Source organism: Gymnoscopelus braueri (assembly GCF_963280865.1).
Source record: "Gymnoscopelus braueri genome assembly, contig: SCAFFOLD_285, whole genome shotgun sequence".
Lineage (NCBI taxonomy): Eukaryota > Metazoa > Chordata > Actinopteri > Myctophiformes > Myctophidae > Gymnoscopelus > Gymnoscopelus braueri.
The window spans coordinates 53,585-76,863 of NW_027660632.1; the positions used below are offsets into that span (position 1 = coordinate 53,585).

At 36.9% G+C, this 23,279-nt stretch overlaps 1 protein-coding gene across 5 annotated transcripts in view; it reads right to left on the bottom strand.

The window, feature by feature from the left end:
- LOC308081343 (H-2 class II histocompatibility antigen, E-S beta chain-like) overlaps window positions 1-22,361 on the bottom strand; it is a 57,929-nt gene extending 35,568 nt beyond the window's left edge. For 2 of the 5 annotated variants that reach the window (XM_080457723.1, XM_080457724.1), the window contains exon 1: window positions 21,290-21,378. Coding sequence is in view for 1 of the 5 variants with exons in the window: in XM_080457722.1 (XP_080313848.1) it covers window positions 20,419-20,673; window positions 21,290-21,356 (322 nt within the window). In the remaining 4 variants the exon portion in view is untranslated. Of the gene's footprint in view, window positions 1-20,418; window positions 20,674-21,289; window positions 21,379-22,267 lie in introns of those variants that run through there. The other 3 variants (XM_080457722.1, XM_080457726.1, XM_080457725.1) reach the window with 3 other exon arrangements.
- Between the last annotated feature and the right edge of the window lie 918 nt (window positions 22,362-23,279).

A 23,279-nucleotide genomic window follows, 5' to 3' on the forward strand; every position in this document is an offset into this window, starting at 1 on the left:
GGGGGACAGGTTAGTGTTGCGGAATGTGTTTACGATAGACTTATAACCCTTATTAATACTGTAATTGAACAGTATATAAACCCTGGTGTAATTATATCGTTGCCACAGGGGTATGATATTTTTAAAAGTCATATTCATTATGTAAAAACTAATAATACTACATATAAAGAGTTAATAACACAATATGTTAATCGTAAGGGTTGTGTTATTAATGATATAACCGTAAGGGGTGTAGTTGATAGTTTTTATGATAAAAAACAAGGAGATTCAAAAGGATTGGGGTATGTTGTGATTATGTGTGCGTATATAGTTGATATGAGTGTCTTAAAGTATCAACAAGGTACACATGATTGGTCTATGCGTAATGTTGTATATGTTGTACAGAGGATGATTGATATAGATGAGGTATCGTGTACATTGTATATGAACATGATTGATAACGGTATATGTTTTTAATAATCATGTAAATAAAAAGTATGTGTATCTATATAATGTATTCATTGATGTTCATGGTGTCATGATGGAAGGAGTTTTACAGAAGATCTATTATGATGCGGGTAACCCTGGAGGGTTAGGCGGGGTATCCAGGTTGATCACAGCTGTGAAAACAGAGGAAGGGGTTACCCCTAAAATAACAGAGGTTAAACATTGGTTAGAGAAACAGGATGTTTACACCCTACACGCTCCAGCTGGGAGGTTTTTTCAGAGAAACAGGGTGTTTGTCAGCGGAATAGATAGACAATTTCAAGTCGATCTAGTGGAAATGGGGGAATATTCTAAAGAAAATGATGGAGTACGTTATCTTTTAACATGTATAGATGTATTTTCAAAATATGCATGGGTTAGACCCTTACATAATAAGACAGGGGCATGTGTCACAGAAGCCTTTAAAGACATTTTGAGCGAGGGGCGGGTCCCTCAAAAATTACAAACGGACGCTGGAAAGGAATTCTATAATAAGACATTCCACCAATTGACGAGTGACTATGAGATTAAGCATTTCTCAACGGGTAATGAGACAAAAGCTAGCATAGTGGAGCGTTTTAACCGTAGTTTTAAATCAAAGATGTGGCGATACTTGACATCGGTCAATTCACGACGATATATAGATGTTCTACAACAGTTAGTTGAAGCGTATAACGGTTCATACCATAGATCCATCAAAATGACCCCCGCTACAGTTAATAAGGATAATGAGCATGTAGTGTTCAATAACCTATACAGGTCTAAGAATAAGGATACGATTAAATTTAAATATAGCATAGGAGACACTGTACGTATGTCTAAACATAGGGGTGTATTTAGGAAAGGGTATGAGCAGACATTTACAGATGAATTCTTTAAAATAAAAGAATGTGTCCATAGGATCCCTCCCGTATACAAGCTGCAAGATACAGCGGATGAGGACATACAGGGTACATTTTATGAAAAGGAGCTCCAGAAAGTTATTATAGATGAAAATAAAGATTTTAAAATAGAAAAGATATTAAAAAAGAAGAAGAGGGGAGGGCAGAAAATAGTATTAGTGAAATGGCTAGGATGGGGTGATAAGTTCAACTCTTGGATACCTGAAGCTCAAATTATTGATCTAGCATAGAAGATTGTCATTATATGAATCCTTTTTAAAAGCAGGGTGTCTAGAATATATATGTTCATAAGGGATCAGGAGGTTGAGTAGCATACAAAGGTGTATATACATGATGGACGGTCAAGGGTTCTATATAACCCTACCCAGTAATGCTTCTATTGACGTATATCCGAATAATAAGATATGGCATTATAGAACCAAACTATCAAAACCTATTACCCTCAAAGAGCCTTACGAAGTGGGTTTAATCGAGTTACAATACCCACGCAATTGGAATAGTTTCCCTGCGGAGGATGGTTGGATAACCATTATTGACAGTAAATCCAATGGAGCAGGCCCGGTGTTAATATTACCCCCGGGGGTATATGGTAGTGTACATAAGATTATTAAGGAGATAAATATTTTGTTACATGGAGATAGTAGTACAAAGAGGTTAACCATACTGTATAATGTTATAAAAAACAGGGTATTTTTTAGTTCAACTGAAGGAGGATTGTGTATAGTGTTTAGAGGTAGTCTGGCAATAATTCTAGGATTTAAACCGGGGGTTCCTTTTGAAATACCTACATCAAAAGAGGCAAAACGTGTTGCTCCGCATCCTGCTGATATATACGGTGGCTGTTATAATATATACGTCTACACAGACATTGCAGATTATCAGTTAGTGGGTGACAGTTATGTTCGTCTTTTGAGAAGTATAAATATCACAGACGAAACCAAAGACATGCCACATAGTGTGTACGACAAGCCGCATTACACCGCTTTATCCAGATCTACGATAGGGGATATCGAGATATCCTTAAAGACCGATCAAAATCTATACGTTCCATTTACATACGGAAAGGTGATTGTTAAATTACACTTTAGACCTATTAGACATAGATCATAATGAGAGGGTCTCCTCATATTAGTAATGATGGGCGTTATATGGCCTATTATACAAATCAAGCAGGATCAGGATTACCGGGGTTTACGGGTTCAGCGACTCAATACGGCTCAGGGTTAGGGGGTATGTTTAGAAGTCTTTTCCGGTTTGCAATGCCCCTTCTAAAGACTGGATTCAGTATAGCTAAGCCTCATCTGAAAACAGCTGCTAAGAGTTTCGTAGGCGATGTGGTTACCCATGTTATGAACAGACCTTCAAAGCAGAAGCAGGAGGGGTCAGGTTTAATGTATCATAATAGGAGAGGAATTAAACGACCCCCAAGATCCCATTCTCATGGGCGTGTCCTGAAGCGTAGAAAAAAATATAAAAGACCCAGGATAACACATAAAAAGAAAACGAGGGCTAAACGATGTGTCAGAAGGATCACTAAACCATCAAGCAGAGACATCTTTTAACCCTGACCCTACATCCATCATGTCGCTGGTCCATAATATGTCTGAAGAATGCGTTAAAAGCGAGCTGGACCTTTTCACAGTACCGATGACCCAGACTTCTATAGATAGAAACACTTACCTTCAGATAAATCCTGTGTCTGCCATCACAGATACGTCTCCAATAGAATTTTATATCACCGGCTCCTCTGAGGACTATATTGACCTGAATAATACATATATACATATTCAAGCTAAAATCACCAATGCAGATAGAACGAACCTGGCTGTTGATGCCCAAGTAGGATTTGTTAATTACCCCGGATGTTCATTATTCTCGCAGGTTGATATCATGCTTGGGGATACACTCATTACACATTCATCTAACACATATCCATACAGAGGCGTGATAGAGTGTCTATTAAATTACGGTGAGGACACGCTGACCAGCCAGTTCGGAAGTGGACTTTTTATTAAGGACACCTCGGGGCATATGAACGCCACTAATCCTGCAGGGGATAACAAGGGTTTGACCAAGAGAGCCTCATATACTGCAGAGAGCAGAACAGTGGACATAATAGCCCCGATTCATTCGGACATGTTTTTTCAGGAAAAACTGCTGATATCCGGCGTTGACATTAAAGTTAAATTCATCCGTGCTAAAGATGAATTCTGTCTGATGGCTACAAGTACAGTTCAGGCCCCTGTCGCCCCTACTATTAAAATCTTTTCGGCCAGTCTTTATATAAAGAAAGTAACGGTGGCCCCTGGTGTACGGTTGGCACATGCCAGAGCAATCACTCAAACAAATGTAAAATACCCTATTGATAGAGTGTGTTTAAAAACTGTTTCTGTACCTAATGGGTCTAGGGTTTTTAATCAGGAGAACTTATTTTTAGGCGTAGAACCTAAATTCATAGTAATCGGTTTCGTAGACCATGAAGGTTTTACAGGTGCTTACGACAAGAATCCGTTCAATTTCGCGAATCACAATGTGGAGTTCTTAAATCTACTTGTAAATGGTCAATCATTCCCCGGGAGACCATTTCAACCAAATTATAACGAGGGGTTGTATGGTCGTGAATATTATCAGATGATACAAGCTACGGGACGTCAGTTGAAAGATAGAGGATTGATTATTAACCGTAAGGATTTTGGTAGTGGTTATGCATTATACTGTTTCAATCTAGCCCCAGACGAAAGCTGTGGTCAGCATGTATCGTTAATCAGATCGGGTAATGTTCGCATGGAAGTTAGATTCAGGGCCCCTTTAATGCGCACGCTCAATATGATATGCTATGCGATTTATGATTCAGTTATTGAAATCTCGAACCGTAGACAGGTCTTAACAGATTATTATTGAGTATTATCCTATACCATAATGAATACGATAGAATTAACAAGCGTTCTTAAAAAGAAGGTTAGGAAAAACATACATTTCATGGGAGTGTTAGCATCGGACCAACTCCCAGATAATATCATCCATATCCCCAGTATGGCTATTGTTAATACTCAACCATCATCGATGCCAGGATCGCATTGGTTAGCCATTTATATCACAGTTGATAGATGTGGTTATTTTTTTGATTCGTATGGACACTCACCTGTGTACCCTGAATTCTCAAAAGATATAAATATGTTTCTTCAGAAGAATTGTGTGAATGTGTTCTATGCTACAAGACAGGTTCAGGATGATATGGCCACCACCTGTGGTGAACATTGTGTATTTTTTCTATGTCATATACAGAAGGGGTACTCTTTTAAAAAAGTGATGAGTATGTATGGACATAATTTACATTGTAATGATGCCATGGTGTGTACGTTTGTTAGTAGAATTCGCCCCCGGATATGTAAATACCATGATTTTAGCTGTGTTCAATGTGTACAATATGTGAACCGGTGAATATGATGTATGAAATTTATGTATATATATATATATATATATTTTAGTTTATTTTTTCTTTTAAAAAAAAATAAATGTTGTAAAAGTGATGTAAAATGATTTATACATATGATCTGCAACAATGAAATAAATACACTGATATTAATTATTTCTAATGTGTCAACTTTATTTTTGTTGTTACACAGGAAAATACATATACAGACAATCAATATAAATACATTGAAATGAAATCATATCTTGTATACATTCATGGTGATTGATGTGCAAATCATGTTGTCATACAGTGAAAAATATATAACAATAAAACAATAAAACAATAAAACAATAAAAATAAAATAAAATTAAAAAAAAAAAGATAAACAAGAACAAATCAATCATAGGCTACCCATTTTGGTGAAGGGGTATATTGGGGTTGACGTCTACCCTTGACTCTTTTCATCGGGGTGTGATCCTCGTTAATATCCAAAGATCTTTTAGTATGAGAGATATCATCACTAATATCAGAAGACCTTTTAGTATGAGAGATATCGCCTCTTTTTATATCATTAATAGATTGTCTGATCATGTTGTTAGGGACTCCGGACAGAGGTATATTCAGGACAGCCATTTTTTTCAGAAACACTGACCACCCGGGGGGTCTTCTATCAACAGACACATTATGATGTGAGGTTATGTGCCTTAGTAGATCAAAAAGATGAGTACCTTTTAAAATAACTCCATCAATGATTATTTCCCCGTGAGGTGTCCATGATATATCGTTTTTAAAATGAGATAGAGTGTCAAATATATGCATAGCGTTCTTTTTATTCTTAACAGGCATATGATTTGAAATTTCCTTTAAAACAGTGTCTTCCTGGGGTGTAATGATATTAGGGCTAGCAACATCCCCCAAAGGAGATTTGTCACCCCCTGGTAACATCAATGTCAAAGACCCCGTTTCAGCCTCCCCACGTCTAACCATAGCCAAATACCTCTGTAAAACCGTAGTATACATTTTTGCTTTTGTATAAAGATCTGTGTCAGGGGTGTTAAGTACACTGGTTATAGCCTTATCTAATTCATTCTCAACGCTTTGTCTAATAGACACAGGGGGTAATGACGATGATGATGATGATGCATGTTTTAAACTATCAAGCTGGTTCTGTGGAACCATATACATTTTTTGTACATGGTCCATATCGATGATAAATAAAATTAATTAAAAAAAAAATAAAAGAAATAATGATTATCTCCGTGAAAAAAGGTCGGATATAAAAGGTAATGAAGCAGCTAGTAACAGTGGAAGAAAACCACCTCGTTGATTAATAATTCTCTTCTTTTTAGCAATATTAATACGTTTATCCGCTATTAATCTAACCAGTCCTTTTTTCTTCTGTAGCATGGTATATTGTCTGGCTGATAAAGGGATATGTCCCCGGAGGACATTGAGTGCAATTTCACACAGAGCGTTCAGAAAATCAGGACTTGCATTATTCAAAATAACACGTCTGGTACTGAGTGACGATTTATATAACCTCTCCAGTAAGGATAAATTTCTACGAATGAGGGATGACATAGTTATGTCAAGGGTTTTCTAGGTATATACACGACTGATGTGTCTGATAACACATTTGATCTGAGACGAAACTGGTCATGCGTGGTTGTTTTAAAGTCTACAAGTAAATACCCGTATGGTTGACTGGTTGCATCATGATAGGCTTGTAAAAAATACTTCGTATTTCCAGGGTACATTTGTCTGGCTAATAACATTATCTGATTTTTGTCACGGGCTGTTTTGAATAAAACTAAGTAATTAGCGTTCAAACTTATGGTTCTACTAGCCTTGCCCTGTATGAATAAATTCTGTAGCATGTATATACAACTCAGGTTCCTATGATGGACGTACTTTGTGAAAACATTCTGGATTTCCTGGCTCTGACATGCAGAGTCCATAACATCGTCTATAATTAATAAATTATGTACATTGGGAGGCAGAAGATTGTCATCACATAAGGAATCGGGTATACCCTGTACAAAGTTTATAGGTCTGATCAACAGCAACTGGTCATACAGAGGTTGCCAGCATGAGTAAATATATACAATATTATCAACTTTAACGGAGATAATCTTCTCAGCATGTTCAATTATATCTTTTACAAAGAAAGTTTTTCCGCTGTTTGACGGACCGGCTATCATCATGCTAAAAGGATGTTGTAACTTGGTTTGAAAACCATCAGCATCTCTAAAACCTCCTCTACTGATATCCATAAGGGAGAGTGGTGAAATCAGAGAATACTCGTCGTTTATCATATACAACCCGTACCTTCTTAATAACTGTGGCGTTCTTCAATTGCAAGGTGTTCTTATTCTTAGTTATGGTATGTGTTTCTGCAAAAATGCATTGCTGATCATCCTGATTGGTTACAAATGCAGTGACGAGTTTTTTCAACGCATCGTGAGTTACGATGTTAGCGTTCTTGGCATTCAATGTAATACCTTTCCATTTAACAACAGTCTTGTTGTTACGAGTGATATACGCATAAGCCTTTGGGCCTCCTGACACATATTCAATAATATGGTCTGTGGGTTCACCGTTTCCTTCACTTAACTCGTCTGTTAAATCACCTAGATAGGGGCCAAGTGGAGGCTCCCATTCACCTAGTTTTGATGTGAAAAGTACAGAGTCTGTGTCACAGTACACTGCCCTGGGTCCTAAGGCATCTAAAAGATCGTACAGTTTCAGTCTCGCGTATGCGGTAGTCATCGCTCCAATAAAAACATTTACATTGGACATCCGTGAAGCAGTAGGATTGCTATGGTTATACTGGACCAGAGCTACCGCAGGATTCAAATAGCAAAAATGTTTTACCACATATGCGTCGTTAAACATAAATTTATTAAAATCTTGGGGGTCGGTTATTATCTCGGTGATAGGCTTATCAGGATTCATGCAAAAACGCCCCCAGAGAGAGTTCAGTAACAGCTTGTTACAACTACGCATGGCCTTATTGACACATATCTTTTCTTTGTCTAGTTGAATACCTTCACGGATTAAATAATCGTGAATGTATTTCTCTTTTTCATCATCGGTGGTCACATTGACAGGATACCCAGAGGCTTCCTGCTTGCATTTTAGAAATGTCTTTACATATCCTTTGAATAAATCAGTGGACTGTTGGGTAAAATGCCATATACCTCATCGATTGAGTTCAGTATATAGCCTTTTTCAAGAGCTTTCGTGAGTTCAAAAGTGGCCCATGTACCTGTCAATTGTCGTTCCTCAACAGTATGAGAACAATTAGTGGTTTGGTTCAACTCTTCAGCGCAGGTCCTACACAACGGAAACATTAGTTTCCCGTGACATTTTACAGGCAATACAGGATGATACAGACCCCCTGGAGGTGAAACTGTACATTTCACAAAACCAAAATAATCCTGAATAGGCCCGAAATCGGATAGGATGACCATCGGGTGTCCTATAGGGTAAGGCATTGTAGCCTGAACAAAAGGATATAATGATGTGAAATCTACGTACCGCAGATATAGGATATCATGCTCTACTCGTTGGTATAGCTTCATAGCATTAGTCCTGCCCCCAAACAATGCATCCCTTGGATCAAGTCTCTCTGGGTGTTTGTAGATGGCCATAAATGCCATTACGTCAGGGTCTGTCTTTTTCATGCGATGCCAATCACACTCCCACATCACCCTGGTAGTCATCTTGTAATCATGTCTAAGGGCCATACATTTACCCTCGAACTGATAGTGTAAGAGTCCGTACGTTGTCTTGGTAACAGGGTTGATGAGGCTACGATTAGTATAACACTTCTTACATCCGTGAAAAAAACAACCTGCGAATTCTGAGCATGTATTAGTATCTGCCTCATAGCCGTCCACATAATAAGGCCCGATTTTACGTTCTCCAAGGTTCAGTGCGTGTTGTATATCCAATCCCTGAATATAGCGTAGATATTCAAGCCACTGAATCGAAACACTGGAGAAAGCCTTGTTCTGATTAATATACATGCCATTATATGTCAATGCTATGGCATCCTTTGGTAAGAATATAGTTTTGTACACAGCCATACAGCTCGACGCTAATGTGGTATATTTGAATGGATCAACTTGTGTACACTCCATGAATGCATCTCGATAAATTGTGCAGGCTTTATGTAAAACGGCTACATCGTTCTTGCCATATCGTATGAGCTCTTTCATGAGGTCAAACTCCCCGTGATTAACACCCGAGTACCATGTCATGAATTTCTCTTGGTCTTTACATGTCATGTCATCAAAACCATAATCAGTGGGGGGTGGAAAAGATCCAATATACTTTTCGTTTGCCACTGTATTGAATTTGTGAGGGAAATATCCTTTCCCCATTTCATCCACAAATCCTAAGGCCTCAGGGGTGTTAGCCAATCGCATGGGTAAAAACGAGTAGCTATCGATCCATCTCTGATTATAGAGCTTATCGGTCATGCATATGATTCTACAACCTTGCATAATAATGTGCATTTTCTGTTTCTGTCTGATTAATTCCTGCAAGACTATGAAATTGTCAAATCCGCCACTATTATGAGCGATGAATGTACAGCCTTTGTACTTATTCACCCTATGCTCATCGAGAAATCTCTTTACACAATTGGTGGTTTTGTTATACCATATTGTGGAGTGGTCATAACGTTTAACAGCTACAAAATTGGCTATATGCTGACCATCGTGATAACGGGTTTCGAAATCATAGTATAGATATTTGTCGGATGGAGCTTTATCTATAGGCACACATTGTATGTAGCACTCATGTTTAACACCATCAATTAATTCTTCATTACATAATCCGCATTCAGGAGGGGCGCATATATGTATTCTAGGTATTAAATTACCATCATTATCCCTCTTTGATGTCATAACATAGTATGATACATAACATTTTTTACATCTATGTATCATAGTGCAAGCAGGAGTGTTATGTAATATTATTTCTTTGTGCAATCTATAGCACTTAGGGGATTTGCAATATGCATTACAATCTACACAGGCCATACCCTCCCCTTTAACACCATCCCCACATTCTGAAAAGCATGTACGGCAGTTATATGGACAAGAGTGTAGTACCATATTATGGTGAGGGGCATAGCAACGTTCGCATACATAGCTAGAACCAAAGAAAGAAGTCTTATTCTTAATGAGACAATAATGATTCTTATACAATAATAGCCATATGCGATCTTTCCGATAAGGTCTAGTAGTTTCATAATGCAGCAACTTATTCTGACCCTCTGCATAATAAAAGACTACTATCTTCTTTTGTAGGTGATTCTCAAATTTTTCCACATCGGATAAGGCAATCCCTTTTTCAGGGTCAAAACCTAGTGATGTATGCAAATTCAATGCTTGGACTTTATGGACTTCAGCGGTCAATTTCGAATTAGCATGGTATACTATGCATTGGGCAAAACATATATGCTTAGTATTTTTAGGGTTATATAATGATCTAAATTTCACTGTTAGCAGATCATCGTACATTACGGATTTCAAGTTTTTACGAGGACCTCCCCCTCCAGTCCTTTCGTTTGCTATGGAGATAACCATGTGTAGTTCATCATCGGTCAGGGTGGTATCATTGCTTTGTATTACATCAGATAACACATCAAGAAAATGTTCGGTATTATCTGGATTTCTAGGGTCTAACATATCATGGACGCCTGCTGGTAGTGACGGACCCATTAGAGAAATAGATACTTTACTATTAGATGTTTTAGCTAGTCCCATAGCGTATTCAATAGTACCGGCTAATTTATTACGAATTAGAGTAGGCACCTTTTCGATATCATCTAAAGGAATGTCCCTCAGATCAATACGCTTGTGTATTTTTTCACCTTCAAATAATTGGATATGCGTTACATCTATATTGTCATCACCGACAGCACCCCCATCATCCTGTATAGCACCCCCACCCCCCTGGACAGTAGGATCATCAGCATTTATGCTAGGTTCGTCTTCAGGTACAATGACTGGTAAACTAGCACCTGTCCCTGCAGGGGTTAAGATACTATTTTGTTCATTATCGATATTTACATCGATATTGTCGTCGCCGTCATCAGCATCATTGTCATCATCAGAAATAATGATGATGTTGTTATCATCATCATCGTCATCAGAGATAATGATGATGTTGTTGTCGTTATCAATTACAGCTATATCCAAATTGGGTGGTATATTGTGTGGTATATCGGAGTGGATGAATGTGTCGACGACGGTGTTTTGAATCACACTGTCGTCGATACGCTCATCCTCAACGTTGACTAGAGATGTATTAATATTACCAGATTGGATAGATACATCCATTTCACCTCCAGCATCAATTCTGTTTACAGGCGTATGACGGGGGTGTATACCTGTATTAATATCCATCTGAATGACCCTGCATGATTCAATTATTCGATTGATACGATCAATTAAGGACTCAAAAATATTGTCGTTATTAAGGATAGGTAACCCCTCAGTATTATTGATATCAGCCATTTTTCTTATAAAACTACAAAACCTATCTAATAGAATATCGTGGAGCTTTATTAAATCACATAATATAACCAGAACCACCCGCTTTACAACAGCATTAACACCCCATCACACACACACACACACACACACACACACACACACACACACACACACACACACACACACAGACACATAGATACAGACACAGACAGATAGACACAGACACTCTCACCCGTGCACTCACATACGTATCGACCCCCTGGGGACTACATTACCAGTCTCTAGAACACTGAGCATACTGCGCATACAGGATTCGGCTGTTGTGAGCGATATCACAACTTTAGCATCCAATTCTTCGAATTGAGTACGGCGAACGTTGTTCTCTGATGTATGGGCATGTAGCAATGTCTCTATACGGTGTAAATGAGTACTGGTGCGTGAGTTATTGTCGGTCAGAACTTGAATTCTTATATTCTGTTCATCGATCACATTGTATAAGCTATCCAACTTGTCAGAAACTTGTGTCATGAACACCGTGACCTCTGAATCAGTGGGGTGTACGGGGGGTTGGCGTATGCCACTATTAATTAACCCCGTAGGAATACCTTCGTCAGCGGGGTGTACTGGGGGATGGAGTATGCGTCTGTCGATTAATTCAGTAGGGATGCCTTCGACAATATCGTTTATAATCAAACCATGCATGAATGCCGGTGCATGTGCGGCGACGTATGGATTATCGTATGTATCATATGACGGGGTATCAAATTGGCCTATAGATACATGTTGGTCTGGGATGATAGGATGTGTGTTAACGTTGTATACATTTGACACAACCTCTGAGGAAGCAGTCCCGTTAGGAGACAAAAAAGAAGTAGTTGTGTTCTCAATATATGTGTCAAAAAAATCCATTGACCCCCCCCATGTCGAATTGATAGGCAGTGGAATACCAGCTAAATACAATGCCTCTGGTGCGATGTCGGTAGTAAGGATTGGTAGGCCTGCATTGTCAACCCCCTCAGCATTTGCGAAGTAGTTGTCAGTGCCCACAAAGTCTACTATACCTACAAGGATAGCGTCCAATTCTAGGTCAACATCATCATCGTCATGTACATTCTGGTCTATACTAGCTATTGCAGCGTTCAATTCTATATCAGCATCCGTAATATTGGGATGTACATTAGGGATTCGCGATAGGTCCATAAAAGGCCCCGATATATCATTAGTATATCGGGGGGTACTCACTAGAGGATGATATATTTGTACTGGTGCCGGTGAGGACGGTGTCAGGATATCGGGGTAGCTGGAATCTGCGGCGTTATGTATGTCGGCGACAGCAGATTGATGGGTGACCGGTAATCCTAAGGCACGAGTGTTCTGGGACGGTGTCTCCACTGTCAGATCAATGAAGGGGATGGTTGTAGCAGTCGGTGGTATCTCTGTAAGACATAAATAATAATGCTCGGTTAATACTCATTTGATTACTTAAATTATAGATAATAACCATTAAAAAAAAAAAAATATATATATATATATATATATATATATATATATATATATATATATATATATATATATATATATTTATATTAATAATAATAATATTTCGTATATAATAGTACACACCTAATGCTTCAGTCTCAGCTACCGGCGATGTATTAGGTCTTGAGGGTGCATTGGCAGGTAGTGGTATAACCGTCGGATCGATGAATGGAGCGGGCGTATCTATTGATGGTTGCTCTGTAAGACAGAAATAATAACACTCGGTTAATACTCATTTGATTACTTAAATTATAGATAATAACCATTAAAAAATAAATAAATAAATAAATAAATAAATAAATAAATAAATAAATAAATAAATAAATAAATAAATAAATAAATAAAAATAAAAAATTTAAATAAATAAAATAAATTAAATAAATTAAATAAATTTAAAAAAAAAAAAAATTTTTTTTTTTAAATAAATAAATAAATAAATAAATAAATAAATAAATAAATAAATAAATAAATAAATAAATAAATAAATAAATAAATAATAATAATAATATATCGTATATAATAGTACATACCTAATGCTTCAGGCTCAGCATCTGGATGGGCTATAGATCCAAGGTTTGGCTGTTCGATAGGTAGAACAACAACTGTAGGCCTCAGGACAGGGTGTACGATACCAATTTCTTTCACATCTAAAATGAGATTAAATAAAAAAAAAAAAAAGAAAGAAGAAAATAAATAACAATTTAATGATGACACACACTCACACACACACACACACACACACACACACACACACACACACACCCACCCACCCGCACCCACACCCCCCACCCCCCACACACACACACACACACACACACACACACACACACACACACACACACACACACACACACACACACACACACACGAAAATATATATATATATATATATATAATGGGGGCTAGAAAAATACATTGCCCCCGTCCCCGAGTCGGAATCGAACCCGGGGCGTACGAATCGCAAGTCCGCCCTACAATCCCCTACGCTATATAACCCTTCTACCTAGGCAGAGGAATACAAACAGCTGATTAAGTTTTCAAAACTCCGCTTTCTATGAACGTTACAATGGTCATAGACTATGGAGTCCTAGACATAATCGACTGTTTATAAGCGTAGAAAAAATAAATAAATATAAAAGACCCTGGATAACACATAAAAAAGAAGACGAGGGCTAAACTATGTGTCAGAAGGATCGCATAGCAACACACACACACACACACACACACACACACACACACATACACACACACACACACACACACACACACACACACACACACACACACTCACACACACACACACACACACACACACACACACACACACTCACACACACACACACACACATACACACACGAAAATATATAATGGGAGGTGAGAAAAAAAAAAAAAATGCATTGTCCCCGAGTCGGAATCGAACTAGGGATCTTCCGGTATCAAGGCCGCCCCTCTAACCACTACGCTAGACAATCCCTTCTCTTCAACGGATGAATACAATATACATATATATAAATATAATTACCTCTGCTTGTTTTGCGCCTTTTCAACGATAAATTGTTCACTCTGGGGGTCTTGCGTTTTACGTTCCAGTCTTGGTTGGCTGTCGGCGATCTCGTTAACACGAGTGGTTTCACACTGCCTATTGACAGGATGGGGAAAATTTTTTATAAAATATCAATACTCCGAAAACATTAATACTGTACTTTAGATTTTAAATGATAATACTATTTGTAACACATATTTATAGTGTATGGCTATAAAAATGAATTACATACCCCAATCATTATGAGGACGGTATAGTTTGTAGGGGGACCAGGAGCTATACCAGTCCTATAAAAATGAGATACACAAGAACGTGTTTTAACACATTGTTCATGAAAGTCATTGCTGTATTGTCTCCATTGATCCATGTGAACGAATAGACGGTTAAGAGTCTTACACATGGACACATTTTCATCGACGTGTATACTGTCGGACCCCTGATTCGATCCAATACAATCACAGCCCTCCCTGGGGTCCATAGACAGACTCACTAGCTATACCACTAACAAGCTCAATTAATGTATGAATGGCGCCCTCTGCAGGTCTAACTAAAAAACACACAAAATATAACGCAGATCTTGCGTGTTACACAACGTAGATAATATATATAGTAGAAAAACAGTACAAGTTGTTTATAGTACTATATGAATAATAACATATAATATAAAACCCCCTGAAAAACTCGGTATGTATCATTAGAAAACTCTATCAAGCACTATGTTTTAAAGATATATACATAATTTGTGTAATCTGAGGTTAAAACAAAAATAAAAAAAAATATATATATATATATATATATATATATATATATATATATATATATATATATATAATAGAATAAAACTTACCAGGTGTAGACATGATGTCTTATGATAGATGGTTGATGATTTAAAATAAAACACACAATATAACAATAAAAAAAAAAAACGAGAAACAAAAACAAAAACAAATATTCTGAGCTCTCTCTCTCTCTCTCTCTCTCTCTCTCTCTCTCTCTTTCTTTCTATCTATCTATCTATCTATCTATCTCTTCAAAATAACTCCGTGGTTATCAACGCGGTCGTCAACGTCCTGTATCGAAAAGACAAATAATGGTCTAATCATGTAAAACTCAGGGTATTATATACATGAACACACCCCCAGCCCCCACATAGGTAACACCTATCTCACCCAATCACCGAAATTTAGCGTCTCAATGCATAACTCATGCTCTGCCACTAGATGGGGCCATAGGACCATACTTCAACCCAATACACGTCTGGGGGCTCTGAATCTTACCATATGTTGGGCCACTCAGCTGTTCGACCTCATCGCTGTCTTCAGATGCTAGTGTCCCTGGGAGGTGATGACACCTTCGGTATTCACGCAGCCCTAACCCTATAATAACACTTCCATTATTTCAGATCCCACGGGAAAACAGGAGATCACATGTAGACTCTAACCGGTTGCTGTACCACCCAATACAATGACCGTGAAAAGTATGTTTGTTTTTTTTTCCCATAGCGTGAGATCCGTTCACTCATAGAGAATACATCATTCACAGAGTCCCACACACACACACACACCCCAGCACAGCACTGCACGGCACAGAGATACATAGGAATATAGAATGATAAATGGGTCTTATTGCCCACATAGGTAACACCTATCTCACCATAACCCTCGAAATTTAGCGTCTCAATGCATAACTCATGCTCTGCCACTAGATGGGGCCATAGGACCATACTTCAACCCAATACACATCTGGGGGCTCTGAATCTTACCATATGTTGGGCCACTCAGCTGTTCGACCTCATCGCTGTCTTCAGATGCTAGTGTCCCTGGGAGGTGATGACACCTTCGGTATTCACGCAGCCCTAACCCTATAATAACACTTCCATTATTTCAGATCCCACGGGAAAACAGGAGATCACATGTAGACTCTAACCGGTTGCTGTACCACCCAATACAATGACCGTGAAAAGTATGTTTTTTTTTTTTTTTCCCATAGCGTGAGATCCGTTCACTCATAGAGAATACATCATTCACAGAGTCCCACACACACACACACACACCCCAGCACAGCACAACACGGCACAGAGATACATAGGAATATAGAATGATAAATGGGTCTTATTGTGACAAAACCGATTTTAAGAATGCATTAATTAATGAACGAATTAAATAATTAAATTCTAAATATACCTATTCGGATTAAATCTATTTATAATGATGTTATTAATAGAAAGGCTATTTTTATGTATATATTAATAGATATATATATATAGATTAATATAAATAGAAATGTGCGCAACAGCGCCACCTATTCCCCCAGTGGCCATTAGGGTGTAATGAAATGCAGCATAAAGGACACTACTGTTAGTGTGTGTGTTCATGTATGAAAAACATACTATATAGCCTACGTTAGTGTGTGTGTTCATGTATGAAAAACATACTCTATAGCCTACGTTAGTGTGTGTGTCTCATGTTTGAAAAACATACTATATAGCCTACGTTAGTGTGTGTGTCTCATGTATGAAAAACATACTATACAGCCTACGTTAGTGTGTGTGTTCATGTATGTAAAACATACTATATAGCCTACGTTAGTGTGTGTGTCTCATGTATGAAAACATACTATATAGCCTACGTTAGTGTGTGTGTTCATGTATGTAAAACATACTATATAGCCTACGTTAGTGTGTGTGTCTCATGTATGAAAATATACTATATAGCCTACGTTAGTGTGTGTGTCTCATGTATAAAAAACATACTATATAGCCTACGTTAGTGTGTGTGTCTCATGTATAAAAAACATACTATATAGCCTACGTTAGTGTGTGTGTCTCATGTATAAAAAACATACTATATAGCCTACGTTAGTGTGTGTGTCTCATGTATGAAAAACATACTATATAGCCTACGTTAGTGTGTGTGTCTCATGTATGTAAAACATACTATATAGCCTACGTTAGTGTGTGTGTTCATGTATGAAAAACATACTATATAGCCTACGTTAGTGTGTGTGTTCATGTATGTAAAACATACTATATAGCCTACGTTAGTGTGTGTGTTCATGTATGAAAAACATACTATATAGCCTACGTTAGTGTGTGTGTTCATGTATGAAAAACATACTCTATAGCCTACGTTAGTGTGTGTGTCTCATGTTTGAAAAACATACTATATAGCCTACGTTAGTGTGTGTGTCTCATGTATGAAAAACATACTATACAGCCTACGTTAGTGTGTGTGTTCATGTATGTAAAACATACTATATAGCCTACGTTAGTGTGTGTGTCTCATGTATGAAAACATACTATATAGCCTACGTTAGTGTGTGTGTTCATGTATGTAAAACATACTATATAGCCTACGTTAGTGTGTGTGTCTCATGTATGAAAATATACTATATAGCCTACGTTAGTGTGTGTGTCTCATGTATAAAAAACATACTATATAGCCTACGTTAGTGTGTGTGTCTCATGTATAAAAAACATACTATATAGCCTACGTTAGTGTGTGTGTCTCATGTATAAAAAACATACTATATAGCCTACGTTAGTGTGTGTGTCTCATGTATGAAAAACATACTATATAGCCTACGTTAGTGTGTGTGTCTCATGTATGTAAAACATACTATATAGCCTACGTTAGTGTGTGTGTTCATGTATGAAAAACATACTATATAGCCTACGTTAGTGTGTGTGTTCATGTATGTAAAACATACTATATAGCCTACGTTAGTGTGTGTGTTCATGTATGAAAAACATACTATATAGCCTACGTTAGTGTGTGTGTTCATGTATGAAAAACATACTCTATAGCCTACGTTAGTGTGTGTGTCTCATGTTTGAAAAACATACTATATAGCCTACGTTAGTGTGTGTGTTCATGTATGAAAAACATACTATATAGCCTACGTTAGTGTGTGTGTTCATGTATGTAAAACATACTATATAGCCTACGTTAGTGTGTGTGTCTCATGTATGAAAACATACTATATAGCCTACGTTAGTGTGTGTGTTCATGTATGTAAAACATACTATATAGCCTACGTTAGTGTGTGTGTCTCATGTATGAAAACATACTATATAGCCTACGTTAGTGTGTGTGTCTCATGTATAAAAAACATACTATATAGCCTACGTTAGTGTGTGTGTCTCATGTATGAAAAACATACTATATAGCCTACGTTAGTGTGTGTGTCTCATGTATGAAAAACATACTATATAGCCTACGTTAGTGTGTGTGTTCATGTATGTAAAACATACTATATAGCCTACGTTAGTGTGTGTGTCTCATGTATGAAAACATACTATATAGCCTACGTTAGTGTGTGTGTTCATGTATGTAAAACATACTATATAGCCTACGTTAGTGTGTGTGTTCATGTATGAAAAACATACTATATAGCCTACGTTAGTGTGTGTGTTCATGTATGAAAAACATACTCTATAGCCTACGTTAGTGTGTGTGTCTCATGTTTGAAAAACATACTATATAGCCTACGTTAGTGTGTGTGTCTCATGTATGAAAAACATACTATACAGCCTACGTTAGTGTGTGTGTTCATGTATGTAAAACATACTATATAGCCTACGTTAGTGTGTGTGTCTCATGTATGAAAACATACTATATAGCCTACGTTAGTGTGTGTGTTCATGTATGAAAACATACTATATAGCCTACGTTAGTGTGTGTGTCTCATGTATGAAAAACATACTATACAGCCTACGTTAGTGTGTGTGTTCATGTATGTAAAACATACTATATAGCCTACGTTAGTGTGTGTGTCTCATGTATGAAAACATACTATATAGCCTACGTTAGTGTGTGTGTCTCATGTATAAAAAACATACTATATAGCCTACGTTAGTGTGTGTGTCTCATGTATAAAAAACATACTATATAGCCTACGTTAGTGTGTGTGTCTCATGTATAAAAAACATACTATATAGCCTACGTTAGTGTGTGTGTCTCATGTATAAAAAACATACTATATAGCCTACGTTAGTGTGTGTGTCTCATGTATGAAAAACATACTATATAGCCTACGTTAGTGTGTGTGTCTCATGTATGTAAAACATACTATATAGCCTACGTTAGTGTGTGTGTTCATGTATGTAAAACATACTATATAGCCTACGTTAGTGTCTGTGTTCATGTATGAAAAACATACTATATAGCCTACGTTAGTGTGTGTGTTCATGTATGTAAAACATACTATATAGCCTACGTTAGTGTGTGTGTCTCATGTATGAAAAACATACTCTATAGCCTACGTTAGTGTGTGTGTCTCATGTTTGAAAAACATACTATATAGCCTACGTTAGTGTGTGTGTTCATGTATTAAAAACATACTATATAGCCTACGTTAGTGTGTGTGTTCATGTATGTAAAACATACTATATAGCCTACGTTAGTGTGTGTGTCTCATGTATGAATACATACTATATAGCCTACGTTAGTGTGTGTGTTCATGTATGTAAAACATACTATATAGCCTACGTTAGTGTGTGTGTCTCATGTATGAAAACATACTATATAGCCTACGTTAGTGTGTGTGTCTCATGTATAAAAAACATACTATATAGCCTACGTTAGTGTGTGTGTCTCATGTATGAAAAACATACTATATAGCCTACGTTAGTGTGTGTGTCTCATGTATGAAAAACATACTATATAGCCTACGTTAGTGTGTGTGTCTCATTTATTCTCCCGTCTAGCGTAAATGTGAAACTCAGAGGTCACTCATTATCACATGAAAAAGACTATTGAAGTCCACTTTGCTGCCCCCCCCCCCAGCCCCTCCTCCTGTGTATCAGATATGCTTCCTCAGACGGTTTCAGATACACCTACTGTACAGAGGGCTGTACAGAGCAGATACATATATATGTAAATTAAAAATTAAAGCACCTTGAGCACATATCCATGTTTACTAAACTTCTTCTTCACCATAAAATCATAAATGCTTAATATACATGTTTAAACATTTTCATTCATGTTAAATATATTCAACCGTTTTAGTTAATAACTATTGTGTTCATAGTATTCATGTACCTTTCACTGGTGGTTTCTTCAAGGCAGTGCGGATGTTGTCCAGGTTGCCTTGGCACCACCCCTGCTGATGCAAAGCTGTTTCATAACCTCCTGTGAAGGTCATGTGATCTACAAACGGAGGCTGAGGCTCCACCCCCTTCCCTTTGTTGAAGTCTGCGTAGAACAACACTTCACCATCCAGTCCATGCATGAACTCTTTATAAGAGTCTTTAACTGTGTCTGAACAGCCAAGGAGTTGAATGGTCTCATGGAACACTGGAAATAAAACAAAGATTAAAATAAATTCAAACAACAATCTTCATCATCATCATCATCATGTTAAACAGTCATGTTTGGTTCTAAAGTTGAATATTAGAAATAACTTCCTGTTAAACATTTTATTCAACAGATTTAAATGTTTTTATAATATTATGAAACAGATTCATAATGATTTATTTCAGGATGTGAATATAATATAATATAATATAATATAATTAATATAAATTATATAATATAATATAAAAGAATATAATATAAAAGAATATAATTAATATAATATTATATAATATAATTAATATAAAATAATATAAATGATATAATTAATATAATATAATGTAATATAATATGTAATATAATATAATTAATATAAAATAATATAAAATGATATAGTTAATGTACAGTGGTGGAAACTTAAGTAAACGTATCAATATTGCAATGTGTTACAAGTAAAAGTCCAGAATTAAAAATGTACTTAAGTAAAAGTAGAACAGTATTGGTAACAAAAAGTACCAAAAGTAGAAAGTACTCATGATGCAGAATGTCCGATTTCACGATTTAAAATGAATAATCATCTTTTAAAAATAGCAGATCTACAAGCTCATAAAGCACTTACTTCCTGGGATCGCTTTGACATGAAGTACAGAGGAGAGGATGAGGAAGGTGGCTGTAATCTTCATCATCACTGAATTTAACAGATGAGAATAAACAGATGTTTACTGAAAGAGAAGTTCTGGAGTCTGAAAAAAAATATCGTTATTTAGTTTAGAACAATCAGCCAATCAGATTAAAGATATGATGTTACATCATCTGTTTCTGGGAAGACGATGGTTGTGAATTTTGAAGATTGTTAGAATGACAAGACAAATGAATAAATACATTTGTTTATAGAAGTAAAATGTTGTAATTAATTCAAAGCTTTCAGTTGAGACATGATAGGAGGTTAAAGGTTAACGTTCATCACTTCATATTGAAGTGATTAAATATTTTAAATATTAATAAAATAAATAATGAAGTTAGTTGGAGTATTTGTGACTGCATCTCCTAGTGGTGACTGCATCTCCTAGTCATGCCCTGTAAAATAATAAATAAGTACAGACCAGTGGAATGCTCCAACATTTTATTTGTGTATTCTCTTCTGAAGTGTCCAGGTATTTTAATGAACTATTATGCCACAACAATGTGGAATGTCCTACCAAAAGCCATGAAGGAGTGTAAAACCCTACTCTCCTTCAAAACCGCTCTAAAAGAGTACCTACAGGAGGCTGCATTAAAAACTGGCCCCTGTAAAAGTCAAAGCCTAACCCCCCCCCCCCCCCCCCCCCCAAACTGTTTACTGTACATATTTTAGTTTGTTTTCAAACTGTTTTTATGATGTTTTGCATAGTAGTGTATATCTGTCTGTCATTAAATGTCTCTATGAATTGAGTACAAAGGACCCTAATGGAAACACGCCATAGGCTTTCTTAGGGTTTAAATCCTCTTAGCTGACCTTGTATTGAACTGTACTTTATGTGCTTTATACTGCTAATAAAGTATTCAATCAATCAATCAATCAATCAGAATAAACAGATCAGAATAAACAGATGTTTACCTCAAGAGAAGTTCTGGAGTCTGAAAGAGAATGAAGGAGGACTCGTTCTGTAGTTTAGAAAAATCAGCCAATCAGATTAAAGATATGATGTTACCTCATCTGTTTTTCCGGCAAGATGATGGTGGGGAATTTTGAAGAAAAACATAGTTAGAATAAAAGAAAGAAAGAAAGAAAGAAATATGTTTATAGAAGTAAAATTTTGTAATTAATTAAAATCGTTCAGATGAGACATGATAGGAGGTTAAAGGTTAAAGTTCATCACTTCATATTGAAGCGATTAAATATTTTAAATGTATCTGTGTACAACATGATGACACCAAACAAACTGAATGTCACACATATAGCAACTATAGCAGTGTTACACACTTCATATGGTCTTAATTCAGAGACCATTGCTTTTATCTGTGCAATATAGGACTGGATTAGAAGTAAAACTCTATTAAGTATTAATTAACTTTTAATAATTTTAAACTAAGGTGTTCCACATTCTCACATTCAACAGAAGCAGTTAGGGGTTCAGTGCCTTGCTCAAGGACACTTCAACATGAAACCAGGAGGAGTCAGGGATCAAACCTCTGTAAACTGAACTCACAGACGCTCCTCTAATCCAAGCCTCATTACATCTCACTGATGATACCATCACGTCATGTGATCAAAGTGTTACTTCAGAGGGGTGTGTGTGTGTGTGTGTGTGTGTGTGTGTGTGTGTGTGTGTGTGTGTGTGTGTGTGTGTGTGTGTGTGTGTGTGTGTGTGTGTGTGTGTGTGTGTGTGTGTGTTCAGCGTTGCTGGTAAAATGCTGTTCATGTTCATTAAACATCAATCTAAGCCTCATTACATCTCACTGCTGAAACCATCAAATGTCTTTAAAAATACACTGGTCATGTGATTAAAATGTCACATGAGGTGTGTGTGTGTGTGTGTGTGTGTGTGTGTGTGTGTGTGTGTGTGTGTGTGTGTGTGTGTGTGTGTGTGTGTGTGTGTGTGTGTGTGTGTGTGTGTGTGTGTGTGTGT